The 15036-nt window shown below is 40.9% G+C and overlaps 1 protein-coding gene across 1 annotated transcript in view; it reads left to right on the forward strand.

The window, feature by feature from the left end:
* Positions 1–293: 293 nt before the first annotated feature.
* The window catches only part of polo (Serine/threonine-protein kinase polo), a 290744-nt gene continuing 276001 nt past the window's right edge, over positions 294–15036 (forward strand). Inside the window, exon 1 of the mRNA XM_080277925.1 lies at positions 294–395. Within this exon, the coding sequence (XP_080134051.1) occupies positions 294–395 (102 nt within the window). The remainder of the gene's footprint in view (positions 396–15036) is intronic.

Raw genomic sequence — 15036 nt, forward strand, 5'->3', positions numbered from 1 at the left:
ATACCGCCAAGGAAAATCAGCGTTTTACTTTCTTCTAAATGTAAAAGTTTAATCATGATTGCTAGAAAAATATAAAATAAAACATCATTGAGTACATTCAGCCGAAGTGGCGCCAATCATATGGAGGAGTCCTTTAAAGTTTCGGCCAATCAGCGCGCAGAGGCGGCCGCGGCTCAACCAATCAGCGTCCGGGAATGCCTCCCAACATTCAAAACTTGTAAACTTTGGCTGGGTGCTGGTGGTGACGGACAATTGTATTTATATTTGGTGGGATTTGTGAGCAGAATAGAAAAATGGCGACCCACCACAAAGATGAACCTAAAAAAGAGATTCCTGAGATTATTACGGACCCTTCCACAGGCAAGAAGTACCAGCGGGGGAAATTTCTGGGCAAGGTGATTGGTAAGCCCTCCGTGGCTCCCTTCCATTTTGTTATAATGGCATGTATGTGTAAAGTAGGTGGTTGATAACTTTTCTCCAGCTCTGATAACAATGCATTTGAGCCATTGCAATATAAGAGAGCCAGGAGATAAACATAAAACAATACCATGTAGAGGCATAGGTCTGTAAAGTATCAGTAAGCCTAACTACTTTATATTAGGATAATGCATATGAAAATCATTTATTTAGTAATACATTGATTAGTATATGTTGCTTTATATTTAATAATTTGGAAAGTGTTCTCATGTCTGATATCTTGCAGTATAAAGGAAACCATTGATGTGACAGCTCAACTGTAATTAAATTTGTCAGGTACAATGCAACAACAGTATCTATGGACCAACTCTATATATGTGTGATTTATGCACTACCCATTCACATCATCATCCAAATTTATTTTTGCATAAATGTGAAAAGTTTCTAGAGAAGGGAAAGAAGTTATATGTGGCTTTCATGGATCTGGAGAAAGCATATGACGGTGGATAGACAAGGATTGTGGAAAGTATATATGGAGTAGATGGGAAGCTGTTGAATGCTGTGAAGAGTACGTATGATGGTGCTAAGGCTGCAGTGCGTGTGGTTGGTGAACTGAGTGAATTTTTCTCTTTGAAGGTTGGGTTGAAACAGGGATATCATGTCTCCATGGTTGTTCAATCTCTACATGGATGGGGTAATAAAAGAGGTACAAGGTAGGGTAGTGGATGTTGGAGTGGCCCTGGTGAGAGAGGGTAGTGTTTGGAAACTCCCTGTACTGTTGTTTGCCAGAGGTCCACAAGGCTGAGCTCTACATTTTCCTCATATTATGTATGAAGAGATTAGTAGCTGCAAGTATGGCTGGTCCAACTCTATGTCAGCACTGTGGGAAGGGGCAAGAAGTCTCCTCTAAATGGGTGGCTTGTGACCTATGTGAGAAATGGTGTCACAAAAAGTGTGTGTATCTCCAAGATGTTAAGGATGCTGACCTAGAGAATGTTGATTGGATGTGTAAACTCTACACAAAAGCTGTGACTTGTTAAGGATGCTGACCCAGAGAATGTCGACTGGATGTAAACTCTGCATAAAAGCTGTGACTGAATGCTATCGCGATCATAGAAACCTAAGCGAGATGGTTACGAAACTGGAAAAAGAAAATGATATGTTAAAAAATGAAAATAGAGTGTTGAGGGAGAAAGTGGAACATGGTGGATTGACTCCTGTAGATATTGGTGACAGTATGACTAGGTTAGTAGTAAGTACTGAAAACTTGCATCAGAAATTGGATGATGTAAAGGATGAGGTAATTACTACTATGGTTAATCTACATACTAATGCACTTGATGATGGTTATGCTAATGCTGATGATGGTGAAGTACCTACTGCTGTGAAAGAAATAAAGAGAAGGAAAACTCTATTGGCTGATATGAGGGATGAGATTATTAACACCATGGTAAATCTGCATGCCAGCACAAAGTATGAAGGTAATGGCAGTGGTGTCATCACTTATGCTGCAGTTACTAAGAAGAAGAAAAATCCACTTGTTGCTAAATCTACTAATAAGGAATGTAGTGTGACTAATAGAAAGGAGGAGCTTGCTGGAGTACTGAAGGATATACCTGTGGTTGATACAAAGTTCACCAATGGTGGAAACGTTGTTATGAACTTTGCTAGTGAGTCTGAGAGGGAAACTGCAGCAAGGAGGATCAGTAGTGGAATGAAAAACATGGAAATGAAATTCACAAAGAAGTTCTCTCCAAAAATCATGATTTGCAATGTCTCTAAGGAGGAGAATAAGGATGAGATCATTGATTATTTGATTGCAAAGAATGGGTACTTACAGAATGTTGAAGATGTGCATGACAAAATTAAGCTAGTATTTAATAAACCAGCAGTTGGAGACACGGTGCACTACATGCTGAAATGCTCACCAGAAATAAAAAAGATAATACATAATCATGGGGATGTTGTTTGCTTGAAATGGGCTAGGTATATGGTCAGAGGCAGATATGTTTTTAACTGCTACCACTGTCAAAGATATGGACTTACTGAGAAAGATTGTAAATTTAAACGGAATGGTGATGCTGCTAGTTGTGCTAAGTGTGCTGGGGATCATCAAACCAAAGACTGTACCACTGACTGTGTTAAATGTATTAACTGTCAGGCATTCACGAACCGAAACAAATCATGTAGCAAATAGTAGAGGTTGTAAGTCACTAGAGCTGGAACTTAATAAAATTAGAGATATGACTGACCATGGATACTAGAAACACCAATCATATTCAGTGTGGATTTATAAATATACAGTCTGTTGGTAATAAAACTATTGAAATAAGGAAGCTAATTACTAAGAAGGCTTTTGACGTCTTTGCTATAGCAGAAACGTGGCTAAATGAATTTGATCATGCAAAAATCCACGAAATGACTCCTATCACTCACATTTTCATGCATATTCCTAGGGTTAGCAGAAGAGGAGGAGGAGTAGGGATATTTATATCAAAGAAATATTCTCGCATACAGTTGCTGGTCTCTCCAAAATTTAACACAGTTGAACATGTAATGGTGAGTTTTATGTTAAACAGTAATCAAAAGCTAACATTTATAGTTGTTTATAGACCTCCGGAGACAAATCGAATATCTTTTATTGATGAATTTAGAACATATCGCAAGGGAATAGATCACTTAAATAGGTGGATCTTTATTTGTGGAGATTTTAATTTATGGATTGATGATAATAATGATCATTATGGCAAAGAATTTATTGATATGATGGACTCTCAGCAATTCACAAACAAAATCAGTCATGTAACTTCCTGTTCTGGCCATATGCTGGATTTAGTCTTTTGTGATAGTAAGTTAGGAAAAATTCGACAGCTTGAAATGGAACCTGACTTTTCTGTTTCTCCTTATCACAAACTTGTTACTTGCACTATTGATGTTTGTAAGGGTAAGAAGACCAAGAAAAATATAACTTTTAGAAGTAAAAGAAACTTTGACCCTAGAGTGTTGCTTCATAGAATCTATCTATCTATCTATAGCCAGACACCATAATCCCTTAAGGGGTGGCCATTTGACTTTGAGTTATTTGTTTTAAGGGGAGGGGCACTAGCCCTCCACCAACCCACTTGTTCAAATGTAGGGAGCACGTATGGTTTGGTTATATGGTTACCACCCAGCGTTGTAAATGGTTTCTTGGCTTACAGGAAACCATTTGGCTTGTCACTCAATGTAAAGCCACCTGTAAAGGAAAGAAAAGCAATAAGAAGTGAAAGGAAAGATGCGAGAAATAGGAAGAGAGGAGGGGAGGCACAGAAAAAGAATGACAAAGGCTAAGAAAGAAGTAGGCAGCACTTAATAGAATGGAAGAGGATATTCATGATTCTTGTACACATACAAATGGTATTGTAATACAGAAAGGTCAATGTTTGAGTTGTATGATCCTATTATATAAAGCTGCACTACAAGGTGAATATGACAACATGTGTCCAGTGTTAGAGAAAGAGGTTATTGAGAAGGACAACACTCCATGGTTTAACTCCGCGGTTGCAAATGCTATTAGAATTAGAAGGTGTAAGGAAAAACTGTGGCGTACATTACGAACGGAGGAATCCAGGAGAGGGTACATTAATGCAAGGAATGAGGTGAATAAACTGATAAGGAGAAGAAAATGTATGTATTTTAGACAGAAAATTGCTGTAGCAGTGTCAGATGTGAAGAGACTGTATTGTCTTATCGCCGACTTGATAGGGCATACAGGAACAAAGAAGCTTCCTGACAATTTCTCTGATGCAGACTTAGCGAATAAATTTATGAAGTATTTTGATGAGAAAGTCTTAAATATTGTCAACAGTTTCCAAGGTGTAGGACCTGTGGTCCACCAAGTGCACCTGCCAGATATCCCGTACATTGGTTTGTGTTGCTTTAAGGAAGTTAGTTTTGTGAAATTAGAGACCCTGATGAAAAGAGTTAAACTGACATATTGTTCTACTGATCCAATCCCAATGTCAGATGTAGCGAATGAGGAAGGCTTCCCTAGTCTTGTGCAGTTGATCATGAAAATTGTAAACTTAAGTATTACTAAATGTGTGTTTCCACAAAGTGAAAAGTTGGCAATTGTCAAACCAACCTTAAAGGGCAATAAGGATCATCAGAGTTTGAGCTCCTATAGACTAGTGTCAAATCTGTCATATTTGTCCAAAATTATTGAGAATGTTGTACTTGATCAATTGATGGAATATCTGGTGAACATTAATGTATTACCAGATAATCAGTCTGCTTATAGACAATTGTACGCAACAGTAACATTGCTGTGTAGTGTCACTAATGATTTGCTAGGATGGATGGATGAGGGAAAATGCGGTGTCTTGATATTATTAATTTTAAGTGCTGCTTTTGACACAGTAGTACACGAGCTATTGTTGGAAGATTTGAGAGCTATAGGAGTGACACAAAGAGCACTCAGTTACTTGGAAAGTTATTTAGATAATAAAAGTTACTGTGTACAAGTGGGAAACTTTTTCTGAACATAGGTTCCTTAGAAGAGGTGTTCCCCAAAGCAGTGTACTGGGACCTGTACTGTTCTGCATTTACACTATTGAACTTTCATTCTTGCTGAGGGAACATGGAGTGGCCTTTAACCTTTTTGCTGATGATACTCAGTTTTATTTGTCTATTAATAATGTAATGGACACTGAAACTCTGTTAACTATGATTATGGGAGATACCAAGAAATGGATGGATAGTAAACAACTAAAACTGAACGAAGATAAAACAGAATGTTTGATTTTTGGTTAAAGGGATGTCTTGAGAGGGTTACATGGTTTGCAGGGTATTTAGTATTAATGGAAATATTGTAAATATATCTGGGGGTAGGGGGGTTTCAAGAATACTCCTCCAGTATTCCTGCTTGTCGTACGAGCCGACTAAAAGGGTTGGTGGTGGGTTAGTGCCCTACCCCGTAAAAAGAACGAACTAAAAAAAGCGAATAAAGCGCCTCGGACCCGGACGGAGTCGTACCATACGTTGACGACTAAGGAACGGACAAAGGACATTCTAAGGGTGGGAACGTGGAATGTGAGAGGAGTGAATGATGAAGTGAAAGAGAGAGAGATTGTTCAGGTGCTTGAGGATGCAAAAGTGGATATATGTGGATTGGCTGAAACTAAATGGAAAGGTGAAAGGGCGAGAGAATGGGAATATGGTTTAGGTATATGTGCGGGAGTCAATGAGAATGAGAGGGAGTATGTCTGATGATAAGCAAGAAGTGGAAGGAGAATATAAGAGAGTATGGAACAGTGGGTGCAAGGATTGTATGGGTGAGGATGAAAGTAGGTATACAAGCGTGGGCGGTTGTATGTGTGTATGCCCCGACAGAGGATCGAGAGGCAAGAGTGAAAGATGAATTTTGGGCGAGAGTAGAAGCGTGTATGGACAAGTTTGAGAGGAGCGAGAGAGTGCTGTTGATTGGAGACATGAATGGCAAAGTTGGGAATGTACGGGTGGTTGGTCAGTGAGGTGTGCCAGCTGACGTAGATGGGAATGGAAGTGCTTTGGTGGACATCTGTGCTTGTAAGGGGTTTGCAATAGCCAACACCTACTTTCGTCATAAGATGATCCACCGGTATACATGGAGAGTAATGAGGAGGATGGATGGTGAACTTGTTGAACGAAAGGCAATGATAGACTACGTGTGTGTGGATGAGCGAATGAGAAGACAAGTGTTGGATGCAAGAGTGTGGAGAGGGTGGGGGAATGTAGTCTCGGACCATCACTTAGTGATGGCCAAGGTAGAGTTGCAAAGAAAGTGGTTGAGGAGACGAAGGGGAAGACAGGAGGAAGCAGCTCCTGTGAGAAGAGTGGAGAAATTGCAAGATAGTGAGAAAATGATAGAGTATAAGAGCATAGTGGAAGAAAGATTGGGAAGGTATGAGCTAGAGCAGATGGAAGAGGTGGAAGACGTATGTAAGATATTCACGGAAGAGATAGGCGCAGCGTGTTGAGATGGTTTGTGGAGTGAGGAGGAGATGCAAGGGACAGCATGGTGGAATGATGAGGTGAAACGAGCTGTGGAACAAAAGAAGAAGGCATATATGAATGGTTAGCGAGTAGAGGTAGGGGAGAAGATGAGAGAGAGGTATATATGAGCAGGAGAAGGGAGGTTAAGAGACTGGTGAAGGAGAGTAAGAAGAAAGTGGATGAAGAGTTTGGGAGGAATCTGAGTGTGAAATGGAGGGAGAGTAAATTGTTTTGGAAGGAGGTAAAGAAAGTAAGGCAGTGTGAAACGGGAAATAGTAGGGGAGTGAAAGATAGGAATAATAGATTGTTGGTGGAGAATAGAGAGAAATTGAGGAGATTGAAGGAGCACTTTGAGGATTTGTTGAATGTAGAGAGTGAGAGCAGTGCGAGTATAACTGGTTGGGGAATGGCTGGGAGAAGAAGAGATGAGAGGTGGGAGGAAGAGATCAGTAGGGCGGAAGTAGAGGAAGCGATGAAGAAGATTAAGTTGGGAAAGACCCCAGGAATTGATGGAGTGTGTGGTGAAATGCTTAGGTATGGGGGTGAGATTGTTGTGGAGTGGATATGGAAGTTGTGTAGATTGGCTTGGGAAGAGGGAAGGATTCCAGAGGACTGGAAATCAGGTATAATTGTTCCTTTATACAAAGGAAAAGGGGAGAGAGAAGTATGTGGTAACCTTAGAGGTTTGCCTTCTTAGTGTGACTGGTAAAATATATGGTAGAATACTCATTGATAGGGTTAGGCATATGACAGAGGAGCTAATTGGAGAAGAACAAGGGGGATTTAGGAAGGGAAAAGGGTGTGTAGATCAGATATTTGTTCTAAGATGTTTAGTGGAGATGTATCTAGAGAAGGGAAGGAAAGTGTATGCTGCCTTCATGGACTTGGAGAAAGCTTATGACAGAATGGATAGGCAAGGTATGTGGAAGGTATTAAGAATATATGGAGTGGATGGGAAATTGTTGAGTGCTGTGAAGAGTATGTACGAGGGAGCTAGGGCTACAGTTCGAGTGGATGGTGAGCTGAGTGAGTTCTTTGATCTCAATGTGGACCTGAAACAGGGTTGTGTGATGTCTCCATGGCTGTTTAATATATACATGGATGGGGTTGCAAAGGAGGTGCAGGGTAGGGCAGTGGATGTGTGGGTGGCTCTAATGAATGAGGGTGAGATTTGGAAGCTTCCAGTGTTGCTGTTTGCTGATGATACAGTACTGTTGAGTGAAGATGAATGGGAGCTGCAAGGTTTGGTGAATGAATTTGGGACAGTGTGTAGGAGGAGGAATCTGAAAGTTAATGTAAACAAAAGTAAAGTTATGGTGTTTGAGAGAAATGAAGTCACAGAGTGTGCGGTGAGGTTGGATGGTGAGGATATGGAGAATGCGAGTGCATTCAAGTATGGTACTTGGGTAGTGTGATGAGTAAGGATGGAACGTTGGGGGATGAAGTGCGTGAAAGGGTACGGCAGGGAAGGAAGGTTGTTGGTACACTGAAAGCAGTGATGAGAAATAGGGAGGTGAGTATGGAAGTTAAGAAGTCACTGCATGATAGTATTGTGATCCCTACCCTGACTTATGGAAGTGAGGCATGGACCTTGCAAGAGGGGAACAAGTCAAGAGTGAGAGCAATGGAAATGAGTTACTTGAGAGGAGCATGTGGAGTGACATGGAGGGACAGGTTGACGAATGAAGAAGTGAAGGAACGCTGTGGATGTGGTTGAGAAGATTAGGAGAAATACACTGAGGTGGTTTGGACATGAGAGAATGAAAGACTGACTAAGAGGGTGTATGTAGGTGAGGTGGAGGGAGGGAGAGGGAGAGGTAGACTGAGGATGAGGTGGAGGGAGGGAGTTGAGGGGTATATGAGGGAGGGAGGGGTGAGTTGGGGGGAGGGTAGTCAAATGGTGGGTGACAGAGCGACTTGGAGGCATTTTGTCTGCGGCCACCCTTTGCGGGATTAGGGCGTCGGGCTATAGATAGATAGATAGTAAAATTGGCAAGATGTAACTTACGAAATATTGCCTTTATAAGGAAATATTTGGATACACATTCTGTTAAGATGCATATACATAACTATGTCATTAATAAATTGGATTACTGTAATTCTCTGTACTACAATTTGCCTAAATATCAACTGAGGAAAATGAAAATTATCATGAACAGAGCAGCTGGATTAATAATGAATTTGCCATCATATGTGAGGATTACACCAGTTCTCATTGAACTACACTGGTTGCCAGTTAAGGCTAGAATCATATACAAAATTTGTGTTATGACATATGTGGCAGTGAAGACCGGGAAACCGGAATACTTAAGGAGATTATTACAGCCATTTGAACTACAAACAGATATTGTAGTTAGACATGCTTCTGATGGCTACAGACTCTTAGAACCAAGGTGTAACACAAACATTGGTTTTAGAGCCTTTAAAAATTGTGCCCCAAGACTATATAATAGACTACCAAGTGCTGTTAAGAGCAGTAATAATGTGGATCTGTTCAAAAGGAGACTAAAAACATTCTTGTTTAGTGACTGCTATGATATGGAGGACAAGTGTATTAGGGATTATTATGTATTATGAAATTTTGTAAAGTGTGCAGTATTAAATTGATAGGACACATTATTGTGTTATTATGAGTAAGTCAGTATGATCATGTTATTTACTATAAAGTGTCAGGGTGATAATTAATAGTCTTGTGTCAAATTCATTGTATTATTGAAAATGGGCACTACTGAATTGGAATTACGATACTAGTTTTATTACTTTTAGGTATGCATAACCATGTTTTACTTTTAAGTTTTAATATTATTACCTAGTCTTTCTTTAATATTAAGTTTTACTAATAAGTTTTGTTACCTAGTCTTTCATTAATATTAAGTTTATAGTGCAATAATTGTATCAAAACATGTTATATTATTTTTGTAAAATATTGGCGGCTCTGCAGAGCACCACATTTGGTGGAGTGGAGCCTGATAAACCAAATAAAGACAAAGATAAAGATATAGATACTGTGTTGTTGAGTGAAGATGAAGGAGAGCTGCAAGGCTTGGTGGATGAGTTTGGGAAAGTGTGTAAGAAACGGAATCTAAAGGTGAATGTAGGGAAGATTAAAGTGATGGTCTTTGAGAGAGGTTAAGTCAGTGAATGTACAGCGAGATTGGATGGTGAGGAATTGGAAAATGTGAGTATGTTTAAGTACTTGGGTAGTGTGATGAGTAAGGATGGAGGTTTGGAGGGTGAAGTGCTTGAAAGGGTACAGCAGGGAAGAAAGGTTGCTGGTTCCTTGAAAGCAGTGATAAGAAGCAGGGAAGTGAGCATGGAAATGAAAAGGTTACTACATGACTATTGTGATACCAGCTCTAATGTATGGAAGTGAAGCTTGGACGTTGCTGGAAGGACACAAGTCAAGAGTGAGAGCAGTGGAAATGAGTTATTTAAGAGGAGCCTGTGGAGTCACATGGAGAGACAGGCTGACGAATGAGGATATAAAGGAGCATTGTGGTGTGGATGTGGATGTGATAGGAAGCGTTATGAGGAACACACTGAGGTGGTTTGGACATGTGGAGAGGATGGAGGGTGAAAGACTGATGAAGAGAGTGTATGTGAGTGAGGTGGAGGAGGGGAGAGGGAGGGGGAGGGATGGGGTGGAGAGGTATATGAGAGAGGGGTGTGTGAGTTGGGAGCGGGGCAGTGAAATGGTGGGGGACAGAGCGATGTGGAGGCAATTTGTTTGTGGCCACCCCGAACGGGATTGAGGCGTCTGCCAATAGATAGATAGATAGATAAATGTGATGACCACTTTGGTTATCTTGTTAGTATTATTGAGCTTTGTTAACTCATTTAAAGTTTCCATGTAAAACTGCTGTTGAGTTAACGTATACTTGATGTTGCCTACGACTCATTATAAACCTGTTTGGAAATCATAAATGTTTTATATACTCCCAACCTCTTGGTCTATCTATCTATCTATCTATTGCCAGATGCCATAATCCCATAATGGGTGGCCATTTGACTTTGAGTTATTTGTTTTACAGGGAGGGGGACTAACCCTCCACCAACCCACTTGTTGACACATAGGGAGCATGTATGGGTTGGTTATATGGTTACCACCAAGCGTTATAAATGGTTTCTTGGCTTACAGGAAACCATTTGGCTTGTCACTCAATGTAAAGCCACCTGTAAAGGAAAGAAGAGCAATAAGAAGTGACAGGAAAGATGGGTAGGAAGAGAGGAGGGCAGGCACAGAAAAAGAATGATGAAAGCTAAGGAAGAAGTTATGAACCAAAAGTATGTTTCATGTAAAGTAGCATTTTGCTTCTACATAGCAAACTTCAATTGAAGAAGACTGTACCTTGTTAATTTAGAAGGGGAATTTGGTATGCTAAGATATCTCATTGCCTCTTTGTCTCTGTGCAGCTGTTCACTGTACGGGGGTTTCATTCACCCCTGTGTGGAGTACAATATTGGGGGGACCACACATGGCTCTTCTAAACAAGGTGAAGTCAAAGACTTTTCCTCTGAATAACCCCTTCTCTATCTGATTCCCATCAAGGTCTCTCTGTCTCTGCTGCATTTTTGCTATTTAGTTGGTCAGTGCTCTTCTGAACTTTGGTAGTATTCCTCCTCCATTACAGTTGTCTCACAGGACCCATCTGACAGAGCACCTGCCTCGTCTGTCCAACTCTCTGATGTAATGCTTAATTAATACTCTCGGTCCTTCATATAGCCTATGCAATGGGTTAACTCAGCAGCTGCCTTTTTAGGTTTGTATTTCCCTCTGCCTGTGACCTCCAGTCTTTTAAATGCATTTTGTCCAGACATCTTTGAAAATTAATGATTTTAAATATAGGTTTCTCTTGTTTAGTGCTGTATTTATTTAATTTTATTTTGAAAGAACAATATTAAGGACATCTAACCTTTGGTTCCTTTTTATTTGGGGAAAAAAAAAAAAAAAAAAAAAAAAAAAATCTGGTCTAATATTAAAGCCAAAAAACACATACTGTATGACAGTATTTGTGTTTCATTTGGAATATCAGTTGGGAACACTTGAGAGTACTGGTACTGTGCAGTACCAGTACCGGTATCATACTTTACACCTGTTTTTATCAGAAGAGTATACTGTAGATTATAACATTCATTATTTTTATGTACTACACTGCACTTGTTAATAAAGCCTACTGTATATAATTTTTGAGGAAGATGAGGGTTTGTAAGATGCTGTGAATTAATTCATTATTATTATTATTATAAATATGTACTGGTACTGTACTACTGTAAATAGATTATACTGTATGTGTATATATATATATATATATATATATATATACATATATAGACATGTGAGTACGTTTAAGTACTTGGGTAGTGTGATGAGTAAAGATGGAGGTTTGGAGGGTGAAGTGCTTGAAAGGGTACAGCAGGGAAGAAAGGTTGCTGGCTCTTTGAAAGCAGTGATAAGAAACAGGGAAGTGAGCATGGAAGTGAAAAAGTTACTGCATGACAGTATTGTGATACCAACTCTAATGTATGGAAGTGAAGCTTGGACGTTGTTGGAAGGACACAAGTCAAGAGTGAGAGCAGTGGAAATGAGTTATTTAAGAGGAGCCTGTGGAGTCACATGGAGAGACAGGCTGACGAATGAGGATATAAAGGAGCGTTGTGGTATGGATGTAGATGTGATAGGAAGCGTTATGAGGAACACACTGAGGTGGTTGGTCATGTAGAGGGGACGGAGGGTGAGAGACTGACGAAGAGAGTGTATGTGAGTGAGGTGGAGGGGGGAAGAGGGAGAGGGAGGCCGAGGATGAGATGGAGGGATGGGGTGGAGAGGTATATGAGAGAGGGGGGTGTGAGTTGGGAGTGGGGCAGTGAAATGGCGGGGGACAGGGCGACCTGGAGGCGATTTGTTTGTGGCCACCCCAAACGGGATTGAGGCGTCTGGCAATAGATAGATAGATGTATATATATATACATATACTGTATGTATATATATATATATATATATATATACACACACACACACACACACACACACACACACACACACACACACACACACACACACACACACACACACACACACACACACACACACACACACACACACACACACACACACACACACACACACACACACACACACACACACACACACACACACACACACACACACACACACACACACACACACACACACACACACACACACACACACACACACACACACACACACACACACACACACACACACACACACACACACACACACACACACACACACACACACACACACACACACACACACACACACACACACACACACACACACACACACACACACACACACACACACACACACACACACACACACACACACACACACACACACACACACACACACACACACACACACACACACACACACACACACACACACACACACACACACACACACACACACACACACACACACACACACACACACACACACACACACACACACACACACACACACACACACACACACACACACACACACACACACACACACACACACACACACACACACACACACACACACACACACACACACACACACACACACACACACACACACACACACACACACACACACACACACACACACACACACACACACACACACACACACACACACACACACACACACACACACACACACACACACACACACACACACACACACAAACACAATGTATGTGCAGGGGTAGGTGGGAATGAGAGAGCAAAAGCAGCAGTGTGTATTGTTGTGAGTAAAAGATGGAAGAAGAACATAAGAGAGTTTGGATCAGTTGGCTTAAGGATTGTGTGGGTGAGATTGAAAGTTGGAATACAAATGTGGGCGATTGTGTGCATGTATGCGCCAATACAAGATCGTGCAAGCAGAGTGAGAGAAAAGTTCTGGACAAATGTGGAAGTGTGCATGGAAAAGTTTGGAAGGAATGAGAGAGTGTTTTTGATTGGTGATATGAATGATAAAGTAGGGAATGTGAAGGTGGATGGAATAGTTGGTGAGTGGGGTGTGCCTGCTGAGATAGATGAGAACGGCAGTGCATTAGTGGACATTTGTGCCGGGAGGTGGTTGGTGATAGCCAATGCCCTCTTCAGGCACAAAATGATCCATTGGTATACATGGCCAGTGATGAGAAGGGTGGGTGGTGAACTGAATGAAAGGAAGGCAATGATTGATTATGTGTGTGTGGATGAAAGGATGCGAAGATGTGTAATGGATGCAAGAGCCTATAGAGGTTGGGGGAGTGGACCTTCTGACCATTACTTGGTGGTGGCCAGAATGAAGATCCAAGTAAAATGGAGAAATAGAAGAAGGGAAGGACAGGAGGAAGGAGTAGTTGCAAGGAGAGTGGAAAGGTTACAAGAGTAAGAGAAAAAGGCAGAATATAAGGGGGAAGTGGAGGAACAATTGGGTAAATATGAGTTGGAGCAGATGGGGGACATGGAAGGTGTGTGCAAGATGTTCACAGAAGAAATATGTGCAGCATGTGATTTGGTGTGTGGGGTGAAGAAAAGATGGAAGGGAGTGCAAGGAATAGCATTGTGGAATGAAGAGGTGAAACAGGCTGTGACACAAAAGAAGATGCATGCAATGAATGGATGAGAAATAGGGGAGTGGAAGAAGTTGAGAGGCAGAAGAGAGAGTTATCTGTAGAAAGGAAGAGAGAGATGAAAAGATTATTAAGAGAGTGGAAGAGGAATTTGAGTGTGAAGTGGAGGGACTGTAAGAAAATGTTCTGTTAAGAGGTGAAGAGAGTAAGACAGGGTGGAAGTGAAGTAAGTAGGGGAGTGAAAAATAAAAATGGTAGATTGCTAGTGGAGAAGGGAGAAAAAGTGAGCAGATGGAGAGAACACTTTAAGGAATTGTTAAACTTAGAGAATGGAAGTAATGCGAGTATAAGTGGCTGGGGAATGACTGGGAGAAGGAGGGAGGTGAGAAGACAGGAAGAAATCAGTAGGATAGAAGTTGTGGAAGGAATGAAGAAAGTCAAATTGGGGAAAGCCCCAGGAATTGATGGAATGTGTGGTGAAATGCTGAAACATGGGGGAGAGATAGTAGTAGAATGAATGTGGAAAATGTGCAGATTGGCCTGGGAGGAAGGTAGAGTCCCAGAGGATTGGAAGTCAGGTATAATTATTCCCTTGCACAAAGGAAAAGGGGAGAAAAAAGTGTGTGGTAATCATAGGGACATTTGTCTTCTTAGTGTAATAGGAAAAGTGTATGGTTAGATACTTATTGACAGAGTTAGGGAAATAACAGAGGAATCAGTTGGAGAAGAACAGGGAGGCTTTAGGAAGGGAAGAGGTTGTGTAGATCAGATATTCTTTCTTAGATCTTTAGTGGAAAAGTTTCTAGAGAAGGGAAAGAAGTTGTATGCGGCTTTCATGGATTTGGAGAAAGCATATGACAGGGTGGATAGACAAGGATTGTGGAAAGTGTTAAGAATATATGGAGTAGATGGGAAGTTGTTGAATGCTGTGAAGAGTACTGGTATGTATGATGGTGCTGAAGCTGCAGTTCGTGTGGGTGGTGAACTAAGTGAATTTTTCTCTTTGAAG

This window comes from Coenobita brevimanus, chromosome 71 (assembly GCF_032717465.1).
Source record: "Coenobita brevimanus isolate Jiangsu-jjx chromosome 71, ASM3271746v2, whole genome shotgun sequence".
Classification (NCBI taxonomy): domain Eukaryota; kingdom Metazoa; phylum Arthropoda; class Malacostraca; order Decapoda; family Coenobitidae; genus Coenobita; species Coenobita brevimanus.